This window comes from Lampetra fluviatilis, chromosome 42 (assembly GCF_964198595.1).
Source record: "Lampetra fluviatilis chromosome 42, kcLamFluv1.1, whole genome shotgun sequence".
NCBI lineage: Eukaryota > Metazoa > Chordata > Hyperoartia > Petromyzontiformes > Petromyzontidae > Lampetra > Lampetra fluviatilis.
Window position 1 is genome coordinate 7,639,165 of NC_136316.1, and position 20,760 is coordinate 7,659,924.

At 48.9% G+C, this 20,760-nt stretch overlaps 2 protein-coding genes across 2 annotated transcripts in view; both read right to left on the reverse strand.

Moving 5' to 3' along the window:
* LOC144946682 (uncharacterized) overlaps positions 1 to 4,259 on the reverse strand; it is a 33,310-nt gene extending 29,051 nt beyond the window's left edge. Inside the window, exons 1-2 of the mRNA XM_078875766.1 lie at positions 3,852 to 4,259; positions 196 to 406 (exon numbers count right to left, since the gene is read on the reverse strand). Of these exons, the coding sequence (XP_078731892.1) occupies positions 196 to 249 (54 nt within the window). The 5' untranslated portion in view covers positions 250 to 406; positions 3,852 to 4,259. The remainder of the gene's footprint in view (positions 1 to 195; positions 407 to 3,851) is intronic.
* LOC144946730 (neural-cadherin-like) overlaps positions 3,818 to 20,760 on the reverse strand; it is a gene marked incomplete at its 5' end in the record, with an annotated part of 63,906 nt that continues 46,963 nt past the window's right edge. Inside the window, 9 exons of the mRNA XM_078875860.1 lie at positions 3,818 to 4,007; positions 10,134 to 10,426; positions 10,517 to 10,644; positions 11,227 to 11,449; positions 13,444 to 13,586; positions 17,028 to 17,377; positions 18,712 to 18,925; positions 19,333 to 19,651; positions 20,072 to 20,250. Coding sequence (XP_078731986.1) covers positions 3,818 to 4,007; positions 10,134 to 10,426; positions 10,517 to 10,644; positions 11,227 to 11,449; positions 13,444 to 13,586; positions 17,028 to 17,377; positions 18,712 to 18,925; positions 19,333 to 19,651; positions 20,072 to 20,250 — 2,039 coding nt within the window. The remainder of the gene's footprint in view (positions 4,008 to 10,133; positions 10,427 to 10,516; positions 10,645 to 11,226; positions 11,450 to 13,443; positions 13,587 to 17,027; positions 17,378 to 18,711; positions 18,926 to 19,332; positions 19,652 to 20,071; positions 20,251 to 20,760) is intronic.

Here is a 20,760-nt window from a genome sequence, read left to right on the forward strand (position 1 = left end):
TGTCAGAGTGCAGCACATGAAGCATTACGCCACCACTCCCCACACCGAGCGTGTACGGTATATCAAGGCAAAGTTCCCCTTTATACCATTATAGACTTGCAGTAAGCGCTTTTATAAAGCACCTACTAAGGCGAGCAGAGCGCGACCAGCACAACATACAAACATGCAAGAATTGTGTTATAAAAGTTGGCCGACCCGTTGTTTCTGTATTCTGTTACGCTTCGGTCTCTCGGCCCTCTGATGGTTCATCCTCCGGTCGTAGACAGCCCCCTGAGCCCTGCCCTCTCCTCTGCGGTGATGAACCTCGGGCTGGGTTTTGCTTGAGCTTGCGAATTGGGTTGTTGACCAGTCCTTTCCAGTTGTTGTTGTTGTTTTATGTCACAATACGCCCATCGCCATGTCAGACCTACAAATGACAACATCGGTATTCAAATTAAAGATGCAGGAAATTGCAAACTCACTTGTTGCTGTTCTCGGAAGCTAGCAAGGTTTCAGCTTGGATAGTTCATAAAAGGGTGATGACCATGCATAAAACAAGTGTTGCAGGCTGCTGCAGGCTACATTATTAGGAGTGTTGTACTGTACTATACTCTTTGCGTTCTTTTGTAAATCCAGTGTTGGATAAAAGCCTTCCCACACTGTGTCAGCCATGATAATTGTTTGACCATACTTCGCCATGCTGGTCAGTATGACTTCGTGAAAGGGGAGGGCCAAGACAGGGTCAGAAGTCACTCGCAACTGATGTTAGCAATGGCTGGGAATCCAACTCAGGTGGCCGCAGTGCTATAACCACTCTGCCACAACATATATCTGTGCAATAGGACTCAGGTAGTGGTTGCATGCCTGTGACTCACCGCTTTGGAAGCAGGGGTTTGCAGACCACAGATTTGTGACACTCCAAACTCACTGGGCTGCAAGGAGGCCAGGATATGGCAGTACAGTAAGCGGGTTCTGAACCCATCAGTGCAAACGTTTTAGTCTCAATACAGGCAAGATCTCCCAGTTCTCCGGTTTTCTTCCATATTAAAACCACTCATTGAAACGCAAATCGGCCAAAAACATTCCAATGGAGCAGGACCCTCCTGAAAAGAGTCCTGAGACACAGCGAGGCTTTCCTGCATAAATTACAGAATGCAGGGCATGCACACTCAACACATGCACACGCTTTTCTTTTCATTTGTTCTTAACTATGCATTAATTTTCCTGGCTGGGCAATTGAGGTGGCCAGAAAATGACAGTAGATGAATTATTGAAACTGTGTGCAACACCCCTTGTAAGGGATGGTGAGTTTTCTCGCACATTAATCCATTCATTCATTTCAGGGAACCAGGGAAAAGTCCCACTAGTCAGTGAGGCTTTCCTGTGCAAAATTATATGATTGTTGTTATGATTATTATAATTCAGTGTTACAATGGTGATGTAAAATCTGTACACAACGCCAACGTGCCTCCTTCCATGCTGTATTTGACTAATTATACAAACATCATCGGCTATCAGAATCAGAATATTCATTTATCCTGGAGGAATTCGATGGGCTATTAAGTTATTTTTCATATATTTGCAGCAAGGGCAGATCAGAACTATGATCTGTCCAATGATGGATTAAAGCTTCAAGGTGCGATCACCCACACAGCACCCGCAAATTAGTTAATTTAATCGTTCCATCTCCTCTGTGGAAGGTACTTTCAGGGAAAACCACACTATTTCTATTTACTTAAATCACCTTCAATCACAATCAAGTTCACCTTTAATGTTTATACCTCTATTTGGTATGAAAAAATAAGGTTCAATACGAACTTAAAACGTATGTTATTGTAGTATGTAGCATCGATTATTTTTTCATTTAAACTAAGTGCTGCTTAGTGCTGCATTATCAAAAAGTCCCTATTTAAACTATACTACAAAGTACACTCAATAACAAACAAACAAAACTAATTTACCTGTAACATGATAAGTATATTGTACAAACAATGACTCAATAACCACAGAAAGCAATATCAAAGAGCACACAAGGCATAATTTTAGAATGAGAGTTCTTTGAAGACAAATATTTGTAATCAACATATAAAAAGCAGGCCATGCAAATAGAAGTCGTTTTGAAGACCCAGTAAAATTAGATGACTTTGAAGTTATTTTAACAATTAAATTAAGTAAAATCAATTATTTTCAATGCACACACTTTGATTTGCACTGAAAAGTAGAACATAAATTATTTTGACCACAGAAAATGTAACAAATCTAAAGGAAACCACCCACTTGTATTCAGCACGTCAAATATTATTTATTCTGGGGTCGAAATAATGTATTTTCTACTTTTGAGGACAAATCAAAGTGTGTATAATTAAAAACTTTTTCTAACCCAATTTATTTTAATGTTAATTATGGCCCAGGATCGGCGGGACCTGGACCGGTTCTTTAAATTAAATCTTGAATTGTCACGCGACACGAGTCTGTGTACCCAGTTTCATCTCGTTAGTCTTCGTAGATCCGAACATATTAAGCGTCAACGATTTGAAAGAATATAATCCAGACAGCAGGGCAAGTTAAATAAAGTGTAATAATTAAAAGCAGCCAGGCCCCGAATTACCAAGGACTGGGGAACGATCTGCGCTGTGGGTGGTGTCACGGTGGGTCAGCGGAGTCGGCCTCACTCGAAACGTTGTCGTACGTGGATGTTAAAAGGGAGTCGTGGAAACTCTTAAGCCACCGGCGAGGAGGGAGGAGCCTTATTGGTCAGAATTTGATCACATTAGCCACGTATACATAATAATGTGTACATTTGTAAGCGTGAAAATCTTGCTGGGTGATGATGGGTTTAGGCATAAATCTACTAAGTGGCGCGACCCAAAAACAAATCCGGATAAACGTTAAAAACTGTAAAATAAATGTATTTGAATAAAAAGTTGCCTCTAAATATAATTATAATTGAACAATGTGGCCCTATATAGTCTCCGTCTCTCCACATACACGAAATAAAAGTATTTAATACAACCAATCATTGTGGGAAGTGCATAATTTCAGCAGATTCGATTCAAAACAAGAACAACTCTGGACTAGTTTCGACACGCAGTGTCTCATCAGCAGTGACGCTTGCTTGAACAAGTGTTGATGGAACTAAGCGATGTTACAGATAAGGTACACTCGTTACGTTGTGGGCCCTCTCACGAATATTGTGTTCACTACCACGACTGTAAGTAGCACGTTAAACCGATTGTCAGCATTCGTTTCACATTCATCAACGTTCACTTGAAACTAATGACGCACGCGGCTTTAGCGCATGTGCACATCAGCCCTTTCGTCAATCCACTGCTGGTTGATTAAGGCGCTCACCCACGTGGCAGTCGTGGATGTTACAGAATTTGACCATACTTCACCACGCTGGTAACGTCTGGGGGGGAGGGTTGAGGCGCATAGGAGTACAGTGCAACCGTGGATTTCGCTGCACAGCCAACGCAGCCGTGCAAAGCATATCCCCTTTAACTACAACATTAAATTGCCACACGCAATAAAACATTACTTCGGCTGGCTTGGTGCCGTCTGATCAAACAGCGCAACACGAGAAACCCAGAGCGCAACATTGTTAATTATCTCCATCACGAGGCCTCCTTTGCTAGCCAGTATCAGTGTTGTTTTGTGTTTGCATTTGACTGCAAGTATCGTGGTTAATGTAAACACGATTCCTTGCAAAAGGTGTCAGTTTTGTTTCCATAAAAAGAGGGAAAAGCCCCCTGGTAGTAAAAAAAAATCATCTCGCAAACCCCTCGCACGACGAGACGGAACGCAACGACAAAAGCAGCGGGCGACGTCGCGACATCGCCTAGCGGGAGAAGGGAGAAGACAACAGCGGAAACCTGTGGCGGAGCGGCGTCTCTCGGCTGTCCTCGCCCTCCTCGTCGTCGAATGAATCGCCGAGCGGAGGCGAGAGGCTCATCTCACCCCCTCGCTCGCAGGGCTCCTCACGGCACGGCCGCCTCACGCCACTGAAGATGGCCGCTCCGTGTCGGCGGCTGAGGGACGTGGGGAGGGAGAAGGGGGAAGGGCGGTGTAGCGAGGGCGATCCCTCACGCACGATAACTTCCCTCCACCTCGGCGCAGCGTAACATCTTTGCCACAGTCAAGCCAAGCGTGAGTTCAGTTGTTACTCTCCTCTAGCAATTTGTATTAGCGCCGCCGCCGGTGCCGCATCGCGCGCTGTGTGCGCCACACGCGCTGCCGCTACGCAACGCTTCGCTCGCCGCGGGAAATTTGTTGTTGGTGGGCGGGGCTTGGTGTGGGTGGGCGGGGCGTAGGGGTTTTAAAGGGGAGGGGTTTCGTTGGGGTGGGCGGGGCTTGTCGGCAGGGATTGGGGGAGGGTTGTGTTGGGGGGCGGGGCTTGGTGTAGGTGGGCGGGGCGTGGGGGTTTAAAGGGGCGGGGATTCGTTGGGGTGGGCGGGGCTTATCGGCAGGGATTGGGGGAGGGTTGTGTTGGGGGGGTGAGCGGGGCGTAATGATGGGCGGGGCTTGGTGTGGGTGAGCGGGGCTTGGTGTGGGTGGGCAGGGCGTAGGGGTTTAAAGGGGAGGGGTTTTGTTGGGGTGGGCGGGGCTTATTGCGCCTGAGGAGGAGTTTATTCGGGGTGGGCGGGGCTTGTCGGCAGAGATTGGGGGAGGGTTGTGTTGGGGGGGGGCGGGGCTTAATGATGGGCGGGGCTTAATGATGGGCGGGGCTTGTCGGCAGAGATTGGGGGAGGGTTGTGTTGAAGGGGGTGGGCGGGCTTAATTATGGGCGGGGCTTGGTCGCGATGGGCGGGGCTTAGTGTAGGTGGGCGGGGCTGTGCGGTTGAGGGGCGGGGTTTAGTTTGCAGGCGAGATGTTTCGTGGTTGTAGGTGGCTGATTGGCTGAACTGGATGTTTTATTTTGGCATAAGTCGAAGTCACTGGGGAATACCTTCTCATTCTCATTGTCGAGAGGCAGCTGGATGCACCAAAGAAACCTGGTTACTACGTCAGAAACAAAACATGAACAAAACCATCAGCGCTTTGAGATCCTTGATGAAAATCGCTTTATAAATGGAATTATTATTTTCAACTAACAACATGTTAACGTGGTCACGTGTCTTGATAGTGGTGGTGATGCTGATGCTGCTTTGGCAGTGGTGCACAAGCACAATTAACAAAGTAAGCCTCAACACGTTCACTAAGAGCAACACTGTGTGGCCTTGAAAATAAAATGCATTATACAATAGGTGACGTTTCAGGCAATAGCCCTTGTTCATAGCGCGTATAAAAGGGCCACAGAGATAGCGTGGAGACTGCATTGAACACCACTATTCGGTTTTAAACTTGGCATATGACGTTTCCTTTTCATAGCTTCATATTCAAACGTCAATGTTTTGTTAACTGTTCACCAAGAAGGGCAATTGCCCAAAACGTCGGCTATTGTCGATATCTTTTCCTTTTAAGGCCACAAATGTGTTGCATTTTTTATATTGTAGGGCGGAGCTTGATTGTGATGGGCGTGAGCTGACGGTGATTCTGATCCGGCCCTCACGATTCGATAATCGCGACTCCATGTCACGATTAAAATAATCGATTCTTTACATCTGACGTCACAGAAGTTTATCGCGATGTATCATAAACTGTCGTCGTCTGCGCTCGTTGATTGGTGGAGTGCAACAACTGCACGTGACCAGTAGACCTCGACAATGGTATTTCATTAATTAGCTCCTGAACATATATCCATACGCAATAGAATGGCGATATCATCTTTCACGATACGATATTACTTCGCTCGATACGTATCCAAATAATAGCAATAACAGCAATTTAACTTTGTAATGGTGATTCAGATTTTAGTTGTATTCGTCTGTATTTTGCGCTTTGCTGTACAAATAAAGATGAGCTCAACATTCTTCAACCGCAGTTCACTCAACATGAGCCTCGAAATGAAATGGGTATACTGGTAGGAACCACCTGGTTCCACCAGCCCACAGGGGATTATTGTGTCCGTCCGTCGTGCATCAAAAAATGGGAGAGGTGGGGCTGGGTGGAGAGGGGAGGGTGGGAGGGGTGGGACTGGGTGTGGAGGGGCTGGTCACCCCGTGGTGCCCTTATAAAACTCAACGTTTAACCTACTCACGCCGGCTTGTGTCCGCCCTCACAGTCGGCCATATTTGCGGAATACACCACGCCGCCATTGACCCTGGCCATTGACCGAGCAACCCAACGTTCCTACCAGCTCCCTCCGCAGGAATGTGTTAATTGTCACAATCCGGATAGAGCACGTGCTCTCAGTTAAACCGGAGATCATCGTTGGCATCGAAACCGGCCTCCCCACACTCACCTCCTCCCAGCCTCCTTTTGCAACCTAGACGGAGCATCGGGGTGAAGTATAGTCAAACATTTCCCGTACATTCCATGGTGTGCAAAGGTCATCGTCCAAAAGTTTCTTGAGAAAGTGTTCTAAATTGTAATTTACATACAAGACGTAAAAAAGCATTTCACGTTGAAAACATTCAACTGTTTTGAGAAATATTGAAGACAAATTTAATTCCATTCAATATTTTTCCACAAGAGTCATTTATATCCTCCGTGTACATGTACAGCCTTTTTAATCCACCGCTGGATGATGGCCTTCCCACGCCGTGTGGGCCACGTTGAGTTTGTGACCTTAATTCTAGATTTGAAGCTTTCGTGACTGCAAGGATTCATACTCTTAGTTCTTTCGGTAAAGTCAAGTAGGTAAAAAAATTAATTAAAATTAATAAAAAATAAAACAATAAAATCACGTTTCGGAGGCAACACAAGTCTCCGTCATCAGGTGGGACCGTCACAGCCAGATTTTATTGTTTTATTTTTTATTAATTTCATTTGTGACCTTACTTCACCACGCTGGTCATTACTAATTGGTAAGAGCAGGGAGCATAGACGTGAAGGGCATAGTACCTTGCAATGTATTTCTCTGCACTGCCCTATAATGGTACCACAAAGGGGCCGTCCATAAATGACGTCACTCACCTGGGGGGGGGAGGGGGGTCAGACATTTGTGACGATGTGTGACGAGGGGAGGCGGTTTGAGAAATGTGACGTCACGTAAAAATTCGCAACTTTAAATAAATATAGACAACACGTTCTACTTAATTAAATAGACTTTTAATAAATTAGTGCAGCGCCACATTAAATACGCACTACAATGACAGTAGTCGAAAGAGATTTGAAGCATGTTTTATTTGGGGGGGGGGGGGGGGGCAGAGCTTTGTGACGTCATATTTGAGGGGGGGTCTGACTTTTTGTGACGCCGTGTGACGAAGGGGGGGTAAAAAATCGTCAAAAATCGCGTGACGTCATTTATGGACGGCCCCAAATCCTATGACACCCTGTGTGTGCGCATGGTGGTTATCCATCCAAGCATCATGCAGGCTCAAAGCTACTTAATTGGATGTTGAATGCGTTCACAAAATCACAAAAAGCAGGGTAGTTACAAATGCACGTTTATTCTCATCAGCCACAAGGTATAAAAAAGAAACAACATTTCTCCTACAAATTCATACAGTTGTTTTAACTAAGCTTCACCTTTCTCCAATTTTTTACGTTACCCTGCACGCATTTAACTTTCATCGCAGTGCAGAAATTGTTAGTCCCCATATTCAATGAAATCTACGTTAGATGCTCGTTCGGGGAACGTACGCAAGTTACAGACATCACGTTGACTGTGAAGAACAGTGGCTTGGGCAGTACGCGTCGGGGCTAGAAAGGACGATGGCAACCGGTGGTTGAGACTAACGACAGAGTGGCAGTCAACGGAGTGAACATGGGCAATTCACCACGGACATGGAACAATTAAGTCAGCTTGCATGCAGGAGCTCGATAGTTGCACCGCAGGGCTGTGAGAGATGCTGACAGATTCAGGCCTTCATCCAGTCGTGGACTGATTAAGGATAATTAATGTTAGATGAATGACTGCACGTACAACAGCACTCTGTTACGTCGCAGGAAAAATGTAACGGTATCTGAAAAAGATTGGATTTGCTGGATATCAATTCATTCACTCTTGTTTACCGATCTAAATCCCATCATTATAGAATAATACAATAGGACAAAAAGGCATTGTCAGCTTACATAGGAGATTATGGGTTATCAAATAAATAATAAATACAACTATTTTACCTTTTCACATGAAAAAAATTAGATCTATCAGCCTATTGGCCTTCAGGTCAAATATTCTCCAACAGTACTTGTTTCATCAGCCAAACACTGCTCCGGTGTTGAACTTATTAGTCCCATCAGCAGAGTCTGGACTGTTAAAGCGATATTGTTTGGATGCAGATGCTCTATGGAACAGCCCTTTGATACCACTGTGTGGAACAGACAGACGCATGTCTGTTGAATATCTTGACAATCACCATCATTATTATCACGAGTGATCGTCTCTGCATTGCCTCCCAAAGCCCTCTCTATCCCTCGCGGTCCTGAAACGCCACGGTCCATCTCACTCTCACACACGAGTTGATTCCATCGCTCCATCTCCGCGGTGGATCTCCTCTCGAATGCGTTAATGTGTATTTACTGAAACTCTGTTATTAATTCACCAGTGCAAATTGTATGGAAAAACTGGAACCCTGCCATAGCAGAGATAAACACTTATTTGGTCTGAATAATAACAACAGTGAGTGAAGCCGCTTGCCCGATAAGCGATGTACATTGGTCAGGAATTCAAACTCAGAACCCGAGACTGTAAATCCGAATTGTAATTTAAAATACAATTGTCAATAACACGTGTCCTTAAAATATAAATATAATAGATTACATTTTAGGCATTGGTCATTCTTGAGAGTCTAAAATGTCACTTATTGTGTAACGCCTATTAAAAATGTTCCTTTTAAGGCCACAGTCTTATTGACGAATGTATTGAGTTTAATTTTTGCACCACTGCCAACGTAGTATCACCATATAATTAGTAATTTGAAATGTCTGAGGTCTATTTGTGTTGCAGAGGTAAACAACTTTAATTAAATTATATAAGCTAATACAACTTAAACCGTTTAGCATATTAGGTTATCTTCCGTAAGTGCTGAGGTATTTCTTGGCGAATATTTCACCAACCCGCACTGACCAGTGTGGTGAAGTATGGTCAATCACCTCCCACAAAATACACTCCACGGAGAGGCCTTCATCCAGCAGTGGATTAACAAAGGCTTACTCACTATTATCGTCATATTACTGTTACATGCATGAAGACAAAGGCGTGAAATTGAATGATAAATTATTGCTGAACTGCATGAAGTTTTTGGCACAAGAATGACCTAAGACACAAGCAACATATTCATCGACATACTCTTAGGTCTTTTCGGTAAAGTCACGTAGGTAAAAATAAAAAATAATAATTACTTATTAATAATAGAAATAAGAATAGATTTTTTTCATATTTCTATTATTATTTCAATTTTTAAATTATTATTTATTTTTACCTACGTGACTTTACCTAAAAAACCTAAGATTATGAATCCTTGCAGTCACGAAAGCTTCAAATCTATATTCATCGACGTGTGTGTGGGGGGGCTCTGAGGGTCTTGTAATGGCCATGTCAGAGCAATTAGGGTACCGCGGTGACGAGGTGTTAATTGCGTCGCCTGGTATGCAGGAGGGAGTGGGTTCGATCCCGACCCTGACGCCTGCTGTATATTTGAAGTTTGTATGTTCTCCCCGTGGTCACTTGGATCTTTCACCAAGGTATTTCTGTTTTCCCCTCCACATTGAGCAACACGCGTTTAGATTATTTGGCTGCTCTATATGTCCACGTGATGATAAGCCACGCCGTTGAGCAATCATTTGTGGCGAGGTCACTTCTGAAGAAGAGCTGCATATCTCAGTGGATCTTTCCTGGTAAAAATACAAATAGTGCTTAGTTCAATTAGCCAGCACTGTCGAGACACCCTTGACGGAAACGTGACTTAATTAGTGCTAAAAAAAGAAGATACAAAACAAAATGAATAAGTGAAACGGACGCGCACGAACGAACGGACGCCGCTCAAGTTTTCTCCGCGACGGCATCCACCACCCACACCAACCGCGCTCCATCTCCCCTCGTGCCGTCCTCCCCCCCGAGGACAGCCCCCCTGTGCCCCCCACTCGTGGAATGCAAAGCGAGACCCCGGCACCCACGAACACCGTCACAGCCGCCACCGCCGCCACCTCCACCACAATCCGACTCCTCCTCTCCCCACTCGCCGGACGTGATGGTGCTGAGGCTGCCGGCCGGCGTGCCGCCGCCTTCCACGGCGTACACCCGGGGCGGCGGGTCGTCCGGCTGGTTCTCGGCGCGGGCCATGATCCGAGCCAAATAATGGCTGTAGTCCGGCGGGGGCGGCCGCTGGGCTTTGAAGGCCGGTGGGGCCGGGCGGCCCGAAGCGGCCGTGCGGCCACCACGTAAACCGCCGCCGCCGCCGCTACTGCCACCGCTACCACTGCTGCCACTGACACTGCCGCAACCGCTGCCACCGTAACCAAGCAGAACTGTCGAAGACGGAGATTCGGGGGTTACGATGCGAGCGGCGTTGGACGCTGCGGCCTCCGACGCCGGGGCGCCGGGTATGGGGAAGCGCGGAGGATTTCCAGATAACGTTTCTCCGATCGGCAGGAAGTGCGCTCTGCCTTCGCCTCCACCATGGGCTGGCAGGCCAAGGCCAAATCCAAAACCGTAGCCGGGGAGTGACACGATCGGCTTGCGCGATTCCGCGTTCCTACACAGCTCGAGGCTCTCGTGCAGTTCCACATTCCCACCATATTGTTTTGGATCCTTACTGTGTGCTTCTTGATTAGTGCTGTGCAGTTCTGGATTCCTGCTGTACAATGCAATATTCTTGTTGTGCACTTCTTCATTTCTGCCGTACGGTTCCAGATTCCTACTGTGCAATTCCTGATTCTGGGTGTAAAATTCCGGATTCCTGTTGAACGATTCCGGATTCCTACTTTGCGTGTCCGGATTCTTACCGTGCAATTCCTGATTTCCGCCGTACAGTTCTGGATTCCTGCTGTAAAATGCCATATGTTTGTTGTGTGCTTCGTGATTCATGCCGTACGGTTCCATATTCCTACTGTGCAATTCCTGATTCTGGCTATAAAGTTCTGGGTTCTTGTTGTACGATTCCGGATTTTGACTTTGCGGATCCGAATTCTCGCCGTGCAATTCCTGATTTCCGCCGTACGGTTCCGTGTTCTTGTTGTGCGTTTCCGGATTTCCACTCAGCTCGCCTTTCTGCGTCGTTCCGGACGAGCGGGCTGCGTAACCCGATCCGGGGCGACCGCGGATGACGGAGAAGTACGCGTCGGAGCGGGAGGGGAGCGCAGGGCCCTCGGGGTCCCCGTCGCACGGCGACGATGACGGCGAGAAGCGAGGGGGGCCCTCGCCGTCCGCCGCAGGCCGAGACTCAAGGCCCTGCAGCGGCCTCTGCAGCTCAGCCATGCTGAACAAGTTCTGGTGAATGCAGCGAGTCAAGCAGTCAAGTTTCATCATCGACATGGCCATTGTCAGTCACGGTCCATCGACTACTGGATGGACATCCTCTCGGATAGGTTCCATTTGCTTGGTTTCATTTAGTCATTGACAATTGCATAAACTCAACTTTTATTCATTTTACCAGGTAAGGTCCAATGAACTATTTGCTCTTTTTCAGAAGCGACCTGGCCACAAATGATCACTCAACGAAGTGGCTTATTACGTGGAAATAGCCAAGAATACTCTAAATGCACGTTGATTCTAAATGTGGAGGGAAAATTCAAAGAACCCGGACAAAAATCCACACGACCACAGGGAGAACATGTTACCTCCAAATATGCAGGCATCATGGTTGGGATTGAACCCACAATCTCTTGGTTACTAGATGAGGTAGTTAACATCTCGCCACCGTGATAGTCCTTTGTCAGACCACTGCTGAACCTTCAAACTGTGAGTCAAGCAAGAGCGTGTTTTTGGCCTACTCTTCCAAACTGGCAAAACGTCTTTGGAGAGGTGGTAAACACCCACACTCGAGAATCGCTGATCGACTTACCGTGCCATACCCATTTATCCTGCTGGATAGAGGCGAGGCAAATTCAAGAATCTTGCACCATTTTTCATCTACTGCTCCAGCAGATGGAATTGTCCTGGCGACCTCTGGATTTCTCATCCAGTGTAGTAACCATTAAACCACGTCAGCATCGTATGCCCCAGTACTACAGTGTATATAATCGAAAGAGCAGTTCTGTGGGCTCAAGTGATCAGTTGAATAAAAGGATGTCATTAATCAGCGTGTCAATATTGAACCTAATTACTTGGCAAAGCAAGCCAGAATGTTATCAAGGAGCATAGACCATCACGCGAACTCTAGTCACGCTCGCAGTAGCGGCTTTTGGTTGGCCATCGACCAAAGACGGTGGTCACTGCATCGCGCGGCGCTTTCAGATGCGCTTCTGCGGTCGTCTGGAACGCTCTTCCTTCGGATATTAGGAAGCCTTTGGAGCTACGCACTTTTAAATCATCTAGATTGAAAACTCATTTGTTTGGAACTGCTTTTTTGTGCTTCGTTTGTTGTCCTTCTCCCGCATCTCCGATTAGCACGGTTGGCTACGTACGGTGAAAAAGAAGTTCAACATACAGAATTATAATATTTATACTGGAGGAATCCGATGAGCTATGAAGCTCCTTCACAGACGTGTATCAGGGGCTGGTCAAAACGTTACAACAAACAATGCAAACACAATCGGAGTGCACAGTATAGGAAAGGTAAACAAATCACTTAAAACAAATATACAAAAAAAACTAAACAATATATTTTTCTTTTACCAGGTAAGGCCCACTGAGCTATTGAGCGTCTTTTTCAGAAGCGACCTGGCCACAAATGATAGCTCAACGAAGTGGCTTATACTGGTAGGAACCACCTGGTTTCACCAGCCCACAGGGGATTATTGTGTCCGTCCGTCCGTCGTGCATCGAAAAATGGGAGGGGTCGGGCTGGGTGGAGAGGGGAGGGTGGGGAGGGGCTGGGTGGGGAGGGGAGGGTGGGGAGGGGCTGGGTGGGGGCTGGGAGGGGTGGGGCTGAGTGGGGAGGGGCTGGTCACCTCGTGGTGCCCTTATAAAACTCAACGTTTAACCTACTCATGCCGGCTTGTGCCCGCCCTCACAATTGGCCATATTTGCGGAATACACCACGCCGCCGTTGACCCTGGCCATTGACCGAACAACCCAACGTTCTTGCCAGCTCCCTCCGCAGGAATGTGTTCACGTGGACATTTATTGCAGCAAAGTCATCTAAATAATCTCAACGCACGTCTCGACATACACGCACTACACGCACGCACTCCATGCACACACTACACGCACACACTACATACATACAAGCTACACGCACACGCTACACACACTACACACACACACCACACACACACTACATACACACACCACATACACACACCACATGCAGTGCTGTTCACCTGGTCATCCTCTCCTCCGCCCTCCTCGTTGTAAGAGACGACGTTCTCGCGCACGTCTCCCACGATGCTCCCCCGCGCCCGTGAGTGGTGTGGTCCACGCTTGCTCCGTGCCCGTACCCAGCAAGCGAGGATGGACAAAACCACTACAAGAAAACAGAGGTGGGGGGGGGGGGATGCGGTAGACCGATGGAATGAGGCAGAAGGGAAGGTGGTGTTATTACCAAATCAGTGCGTACACAATAAGTTATGTCAGAATTCACATAGCGTGCTTCAGGCAATATGTGTACGGCATGTTCCTTAGAGGTTTATGAGAGCACGTGGAAGTTTATTCTACTGCATATAAACGAGGGAAAGATGTTTACAGATAACGGTTGAACGCGGGTTGATTTGAACGATGATTTATCAATGGATATGAAAGCTGTTCAATATAAAGCCCTGGCACCGCCGAGTGCTGAATCTTTTAAGTCGGCTACTCAATGAACTTTTCATCTTTCTCAACTCAATTTCCGCGACGAAGAGGTATGTTGCGACCTGCCATTTGCGGGTTTGCAAGATTAGCAGTCGAACTATTGCAACACGTGTACAGCCCTTTTGTAGATCCACTGCTGGATGAGGGCCTCACCGCACCGTGAGGGGATATTTGACCATACTTCCCCACGCTGCTCAGTACGGGGTTAGTGAAGGCGAGGAGCATAGACGTTCGGCAAAAGTGCAGTACAACAACGGAGCTTAGCTTCTGAGACCTGAAGCGCATGGTTGTGACTTCCTTGCGATTTAAGAAATTCACCAAAATTACCGATTGGTTTGAATTGGGAATTGCCGATGATAAATTCCAGAGAAATGTTCTGGCTTGTCAAAATCACTTGACGGATCGTCTTGAAGCGGGCAAATCAACGTCCGTTTAAAACGTACGCACAGACGATTGCGAAAGAAAAAAAACCCGCTCGCTAGTTTATAAAAAAAAAAATACATAATCACACCAACATGCATTATTATCCCGTTACTAATATCCAAACACTGCAATATTATTGCCACGGTTCGATGGCAGTAGCGTAAGAACGCTGGCTGAGAGGAGTTTACCAACAAAAATGTTTAGGGGGCGTTCTGATGTGTTGTTGGGGTCGAGTCGCGTGTCATTCGGCACGATGTCCGGCGTTTCGCTCCACGTGCTGGGGGCTTCTTCAGGATCTGGAGTCTTTTCGATTTAAAGCTTTCGTGCCTGCAGGGATTCATCTTCTTGGTTCTTTCGGTAAAGTCACGTAGAAGGGAAATAATACAATAATTACAAATATATATTTTTTTATGTTTTATTTTTATTATTTTATTATTTCCCTTCTACGTGACTTTACCGAAAGGACCAAGAAGACCTGGAGTCTATTCTCCGTGAAGAAGCCCCCAGCACGGGGAGCGAAACGTCGGACATCGTGCCGAACGACACGCGGCACAACCCGAAAACGCATCGCAGAGGGATACAACGCGAAGAGGAACACCCACGCAGTAGTGATAGATAATTTCTAACCAGTGGTGGAAATTCCACATTCACCTGGATTATAGTAGGTCAGTCTCTCCATCAGGATGATCTCTGTAGACTTCCCCCAAAAGTAGTGGTTATCTTATGGGCCCTTTGATAAGTCAGTCCCCGACCAGGTATTGAACTCACATCCTTTCAATTTTGAGTCAAGCACGCTGCCACCGAGCCTTATGAACGAGAGAAAAATTGTAAAGGTGCAGCCCTGCAATTGCTTGCTCACACCATTGGCAGAAGGGTCTCCACTGGATGGAGCTGGATAGCATTTGGTCTCCTCTTTCACTCTGACCAGACATCCCAGGAGAGAGGAGGCGGGAATATCCACACTTTACCCCGCCGCATGTGACCTGCCCATCGACCGCCGAGGCAATTGTTTCAGCTGCCGCGCCAGGAGATCGAATTGGACTCGGACGAACTCTGCGGCAGCACGTTTCTACGCAGCGTGGGTCCCGACAATCCCAGGGCAGCATCACGAGGTGAGCACGAGGCCACAACATTTTAGATGGGCAGCAAAATAAAAATCTCGATTTTTTTGTTCCCGCTCAAGCTTCATGGGAGACGCAGGGGACGGACCTTCCCAAAGCCACTGGCCAAAGCGGGACGCTTGGTCGCCTGAACTCTGACGCTCGCGCTCACACAGCGAAATGGCAGACGCACAAAACCGGACAAAACTAAAATGACAAGACGACACCGTCGACAGTCGTACACAAGGCCTTACTTGAGAAACGCGGGCGAGGCTGCCCACGCGCGCGAAACGAAATGAAACGTGTCGCCGCTCGCAAACGACGCGACTTTGGGAGAAACAGAAAGAGACGGACAGTCGTAAGGCGATGGAAACACACAATCCTGTACAACAGAGGCGACATGATACACGAAGCAAGCGAACGACACACGAAGCGCACGATGGGCCACAGACATCACGATGGAGGCGAAGGCGCAGAAGGTGAGAATTTTAACAACCAGTTCACGGGCGATCGAATGCGCAAAGCAAATCGCTCTCGAAACCATTCTTGTTATTATTGACATTGTTCTGGTGATGTTGCTGCATTGGCAGTGGTACACAAGCACAGGTGACATGAAAAAAGACACGTTCATTAAAAACACTGTGGCCCGAAAATAAGGCGACGTTTCGGGTGATGGCCCTTCTTCATAGCACGTGTGTTATGAAGAAGGGTTATTGCCCGAAACGTCGCCTTATTCTTTAAAAGGTCACGCAGTGTTACCGGCAAAGGTGTTGAGTTGTTTTCTTATCATTGTTGTCCACAAAAAGTAATACAAACTAAAGACAAGCTTAACAACGCCGACACCTCAACCAGTTATTCATGAACCCCATGCAGAAAGTGCCCTATTTCAACCAATATAATGGACACAGTACTGTACATACAACAAATCCAGAGAGAGCCTTACAGATATTAGGGGCAAGTGCTGTTCGCCAGTGCCTACTAAGGCTGGCACGGCACAGGAGCGTGGCAAGCCCAGCACCGTGCCTGGCCACCTGCATCTCCCTTATGCCGATGTCCATACACACATATCATCCACTTAATTAAGGCCGAGTAAACCTAGGGAAGCCCCTAGACGGGTTCAGATAGCCCTTGCCAATGAAATTGTATATTGGCAAGAAGTGAACTCGTACAATAATTTCACCACTGAGTAGAGGTGACATGACCGCGTTGCTTGTGCCAGGCTAGGTGCACTTTGAGGCCATATGTAAAAGCAGCAGCCTCCGTCCTGTACTAAGCGGCGGCGACGCCGGTACGACCCTCCGCAGACTCATGTCCATGTGCAGGCCGGCGCTGCGTATGCACCTCGTGCTGCGTAGGGGCAGCTGCCATCAGGGAGTCTCCCCAGCAGGACAAAGAGACGGTTGAGATGAGTTGCGATGCTAGAGGTGCTTTGAGCCGCTGAGGCATCTAAGCCAGCATCCTTCAAATGCAAATCGTTATCCTTCCTCGCGCCAGGCTAGGTGTACTCTGAGGCCACGCGAGTGTGCGCTCACACGCGCCGCAAATCGCAGCGTTCGTGTTTTGTTGTTGTTGCTTGTTTCGTCATCCGATACCTATGATGCCGAAAGCGCCCACGGCGCACACGCACGCCGCGACCACGGCCAGGATCGTTGGGCCTCCCTCGGCCGAGCCCGCCGCCAGCAGCACGCCGGCCACGGGTGCCTCGCAGCGGCGGCCGGCAAAGCCGTGGCGGCAGCGGCAGGAGAAGGCCGTGGGCGTCTTGGGGAGGCAGGTGCCGCCGTTCCGGCACGGAGGCGACGCGGCGCGGGAGCACGGATCCGGGACGCAGATTCCGGGGGAGCTGGCGGACGAGGAGGGCGGCGGGGGCGGCGGCGGGGCCCGTGCGGCAGTGATGGGATCGCTCGCATTAGCGGGCGGCAGGAGCATCTGTCCCGCGGGGCACCTGTGTTGGACGAGCATGGGTGGAGGATTAAGAGGGAAAGGGTAAAGATATATTCTTAGTCCGCTTGTTTACCCACGAGAGGTTCGCTGAGTCTCATTGGGAGGCGAGGAATGTTTACCAATTAACCCTTTCCTCTTCCGAGACGTCTGCAAGTCGCAGGGTGGGCTCCCATTCACCGCTGAATCTCAGAACACGCAAGCGGCTCCGCGTTCATTTTGTTTAGAGGCGCCGTAGTGCTGCTGCTTTTAAAGACATCTTACTCACCACTGAAAACGGTAGCGACACGACCGCACTCTACGATAGCTGGCGCCAAACTGTGCCACACGCCCTCCCGCATGGCCTTTGATTTCCGATTCCCTTCCGATGGCGTACGTTAAAGGGTGAAGTAGTTTGCGACCACTTTAGCTGGCCCCCTCCCTTCATTACCAACCCGCACCGACCAGCGGAGTGAAGTCAAACAACCCCCAACGTCACGTGCAGCGTCCGGAGGCCCTCATCTAGACAGCAGATTGACAAAGGACTGTAGAATATTATTATTATTAGGCCTTCCCAAAGAGGAAGAGGTGGGGGTGGAGGTGATTGCACCCCTCGTCCTCCCTGTCCCTGGGCTCAAAACACCCACAATTGGTATGTTATTGATACTTATAGCAGGGAAAACACATTCAGTTCTGCTCTTGCGTTTAGCAGCAATCTTGAGGTCTGCTGGCTGTGACGAGAGGGCTTTAGTCCGTGTGGTTTGGCTGTTCCTGCTCCGATGAAGGAGTGCAGACTTCAGATGTTTCTCTATACCAGGGGTCGGCAACCTACGGCTCCGGAGCCGCATGCGGCTCTTTACGGGCTGCTTCTTGACGATATGTACGTATGTACAGTATGTACTCAGATGCATTGCGGCTCTTGAAATACTGAATTTTGTACCGAATTGGAAAGAAATGGCTCTTGTTATTTTGGTTGCCGACCCCTGCTCTCTACGGTCCATAGTTGAGGTTGTGTGGCCACAATCGTAATACATGGCTGGTCTTTAATGTATCTCTATGTCTATATGGGTCTCTGTGGGTCTTTATGTGTCTCCATGGGTTTACTGTATGGTCCATAGTTTGGATTGCTTGGCCACAACCACACTTGTGGCTTGATTTGCACGTTGGCCTGCTGATGTGCTCATGCGGTTGATGGTTACACCGCCAGTGTGGCGCGTGGAGGAGGGATTTCAAAGCCAGGAGGTACGATCTTTGAGTCTCGAATTAATGTTTGTTTTACCAATGCAGCGCTCTTGTTTAAAAAGCTTGATTTTTCCGGACTATGCTCGAGGCCCCCCCCCCCCCCAGCATGATTGCCACCTGCACTGATGCAGGTGCCACAGGTCGACGCAGAGGAACGGTGGGCGGCACGGCCGGCTGCTGCAGGAGTCGGAGCCACAGCCGGCGCTGATGCCACGGGCGGCCGAGATGCGGGGGACTGGGGAGGAGACGGGGGCCCTGGACCCCGACGCGAGGGATGGAGCGGCATCCAGCAACACGGGGAGCCCGTTAAAGCGGACATCCCGCACGCAGCCTGCAACGTGCGCTCACAAACGCACGCACCCCACAACAAGAACAACAAATATGAGGAATATTAATAGTCACCCCAGGCGCATCAACATAGGCATTTGCACCACCTCCCCCATGCAATACTAAGACAGATCATTTTAGAGATTTTAAAAGACGACTTGGGGCAAGTGCTCTTTGCGAGCACTTATGAAGGCCGGCACGACAAACGAGAGGGTGGGTGGGTGGCCGGTACTACACCTGGCCACCTTTGTCTTCCCAATGCTGGTGTTTACACACCGCACCAGATACTGACCAAGAGCGGTTCAGGTAATCGTCGTCACAGAAAGCACAGGCCCCCCCGCATACGTACTCTCAAGACTTGACTGGTTCGGATAATCTTCACGTGTACATGCGCACGTGCGCATAACGTACCGTTGAAGCTCGTGGGGTTCCCGTAAGGCCCAATGCCTCCTAGGAGCAGGCCGGCCGGGTCCAGCTGGAGCTCAGTGTGGACGCCGCCGCCGCCGCGGCCGCGTCTCCTGGTGTTGGTGCGGTTTTCCCGGCGCCGCCCGCCCGTATCCACGCGCAGCGTCACCTCCGCCCCGTGCCGCCACAGCTGCAGCGAGTGCCACCGCCCGTCCGAGACGAGGCCCGCTCCCCCGGGGTCCGTCAGGGTCAGCCGAGACTCCACGACGCCGGCGCCGCCGGCGGCAGGCAGAGCGAGGCGAGCGCAGGCGCGGCCATCGCACACCTACACGGGACGCATTGTCGTCAGCATCGAGATGAAGAGCTCCATTGCCACACTCGATAACCCAGTTTGACCGCAAGCAGAGTAATCCTGGATTTGAAGCCAGGATCTTCGTGGTAGCCGCTAAGAATTTTAACTCTTGATATCATATAACTCAGATCCTTAAAAGTGACTTCTGATTCATGTGATTTTTTTTTCTTCTTCTATATATATATTTTTTTACAGAGCTGGAATTTAGCCAAATTCTTTTTGCAACCATTGGTGACCTTTGTCAGACCACCATCCGGTTTAATCCCCGGTGTCTAAAACCAGAATTCGAACTCAGAATGTCGGTCGTGCCAGTCCCGTGTCTCCGACAGGGCCCCCGACCCTCCGAGCTACCGGGGCCTCACCGAGCGGGAGTGTTTCGCGCGCGCATCTCACCGCGAGCGAGATGTAGTGCGAGCGGTCCGGCGAGCACGCCGAGAGGACGTGAGCGTCGCGTGCGCGCGTGCGCAGCAGCAGCTGGAGGTGCGTCCATCGCAACGACGACAGCGGCGCCACGGAGTCGGACAGCAGGAACCGGGCAGTGCCGCCCACACCCACCGTGAACGGCTCCAGCACTGTGGGCGGTGAGGTGAACGATGCAACCGGTGAACAATGCCGCAGTGGCAAAATGTTAACTCCCTCGCCTGGTAAGCAGGAGGTTGTGGGTTCGATCCCGACCTTGTGTCTCTTTCACTGTGGCCGTGTGGATTTTTCTCCGTTTATAATCAACATCACGCGTTTAGAGTATTTGGCTACTTTACATTTCCACGTGACAAGCCACTTCGTTGAGCTATAATTTGTGGCCAGATGGCTTCTGAAAGAGAGCTATGTAGCTCAGTGGACCTTACCCGGTAAATTAAAATAGAACGATGTGCCATGTCTCGCCACACATGCTGGGAGCTTCAGTGAAAAAAGTCGGGCATCGTGCCAAACAACGCGCTTGGGGCGCAAAAACCTCCTCAAAAGTGCTCAACAAGCAACCAAACGATCAAGTCAACGGTTGTGTATAGTACTGCAGCTATCTGCTATTGAAATCATGTTTTAGTTTACCAGTTACTGCTTGGAGAAGAAAATCACGAATATGT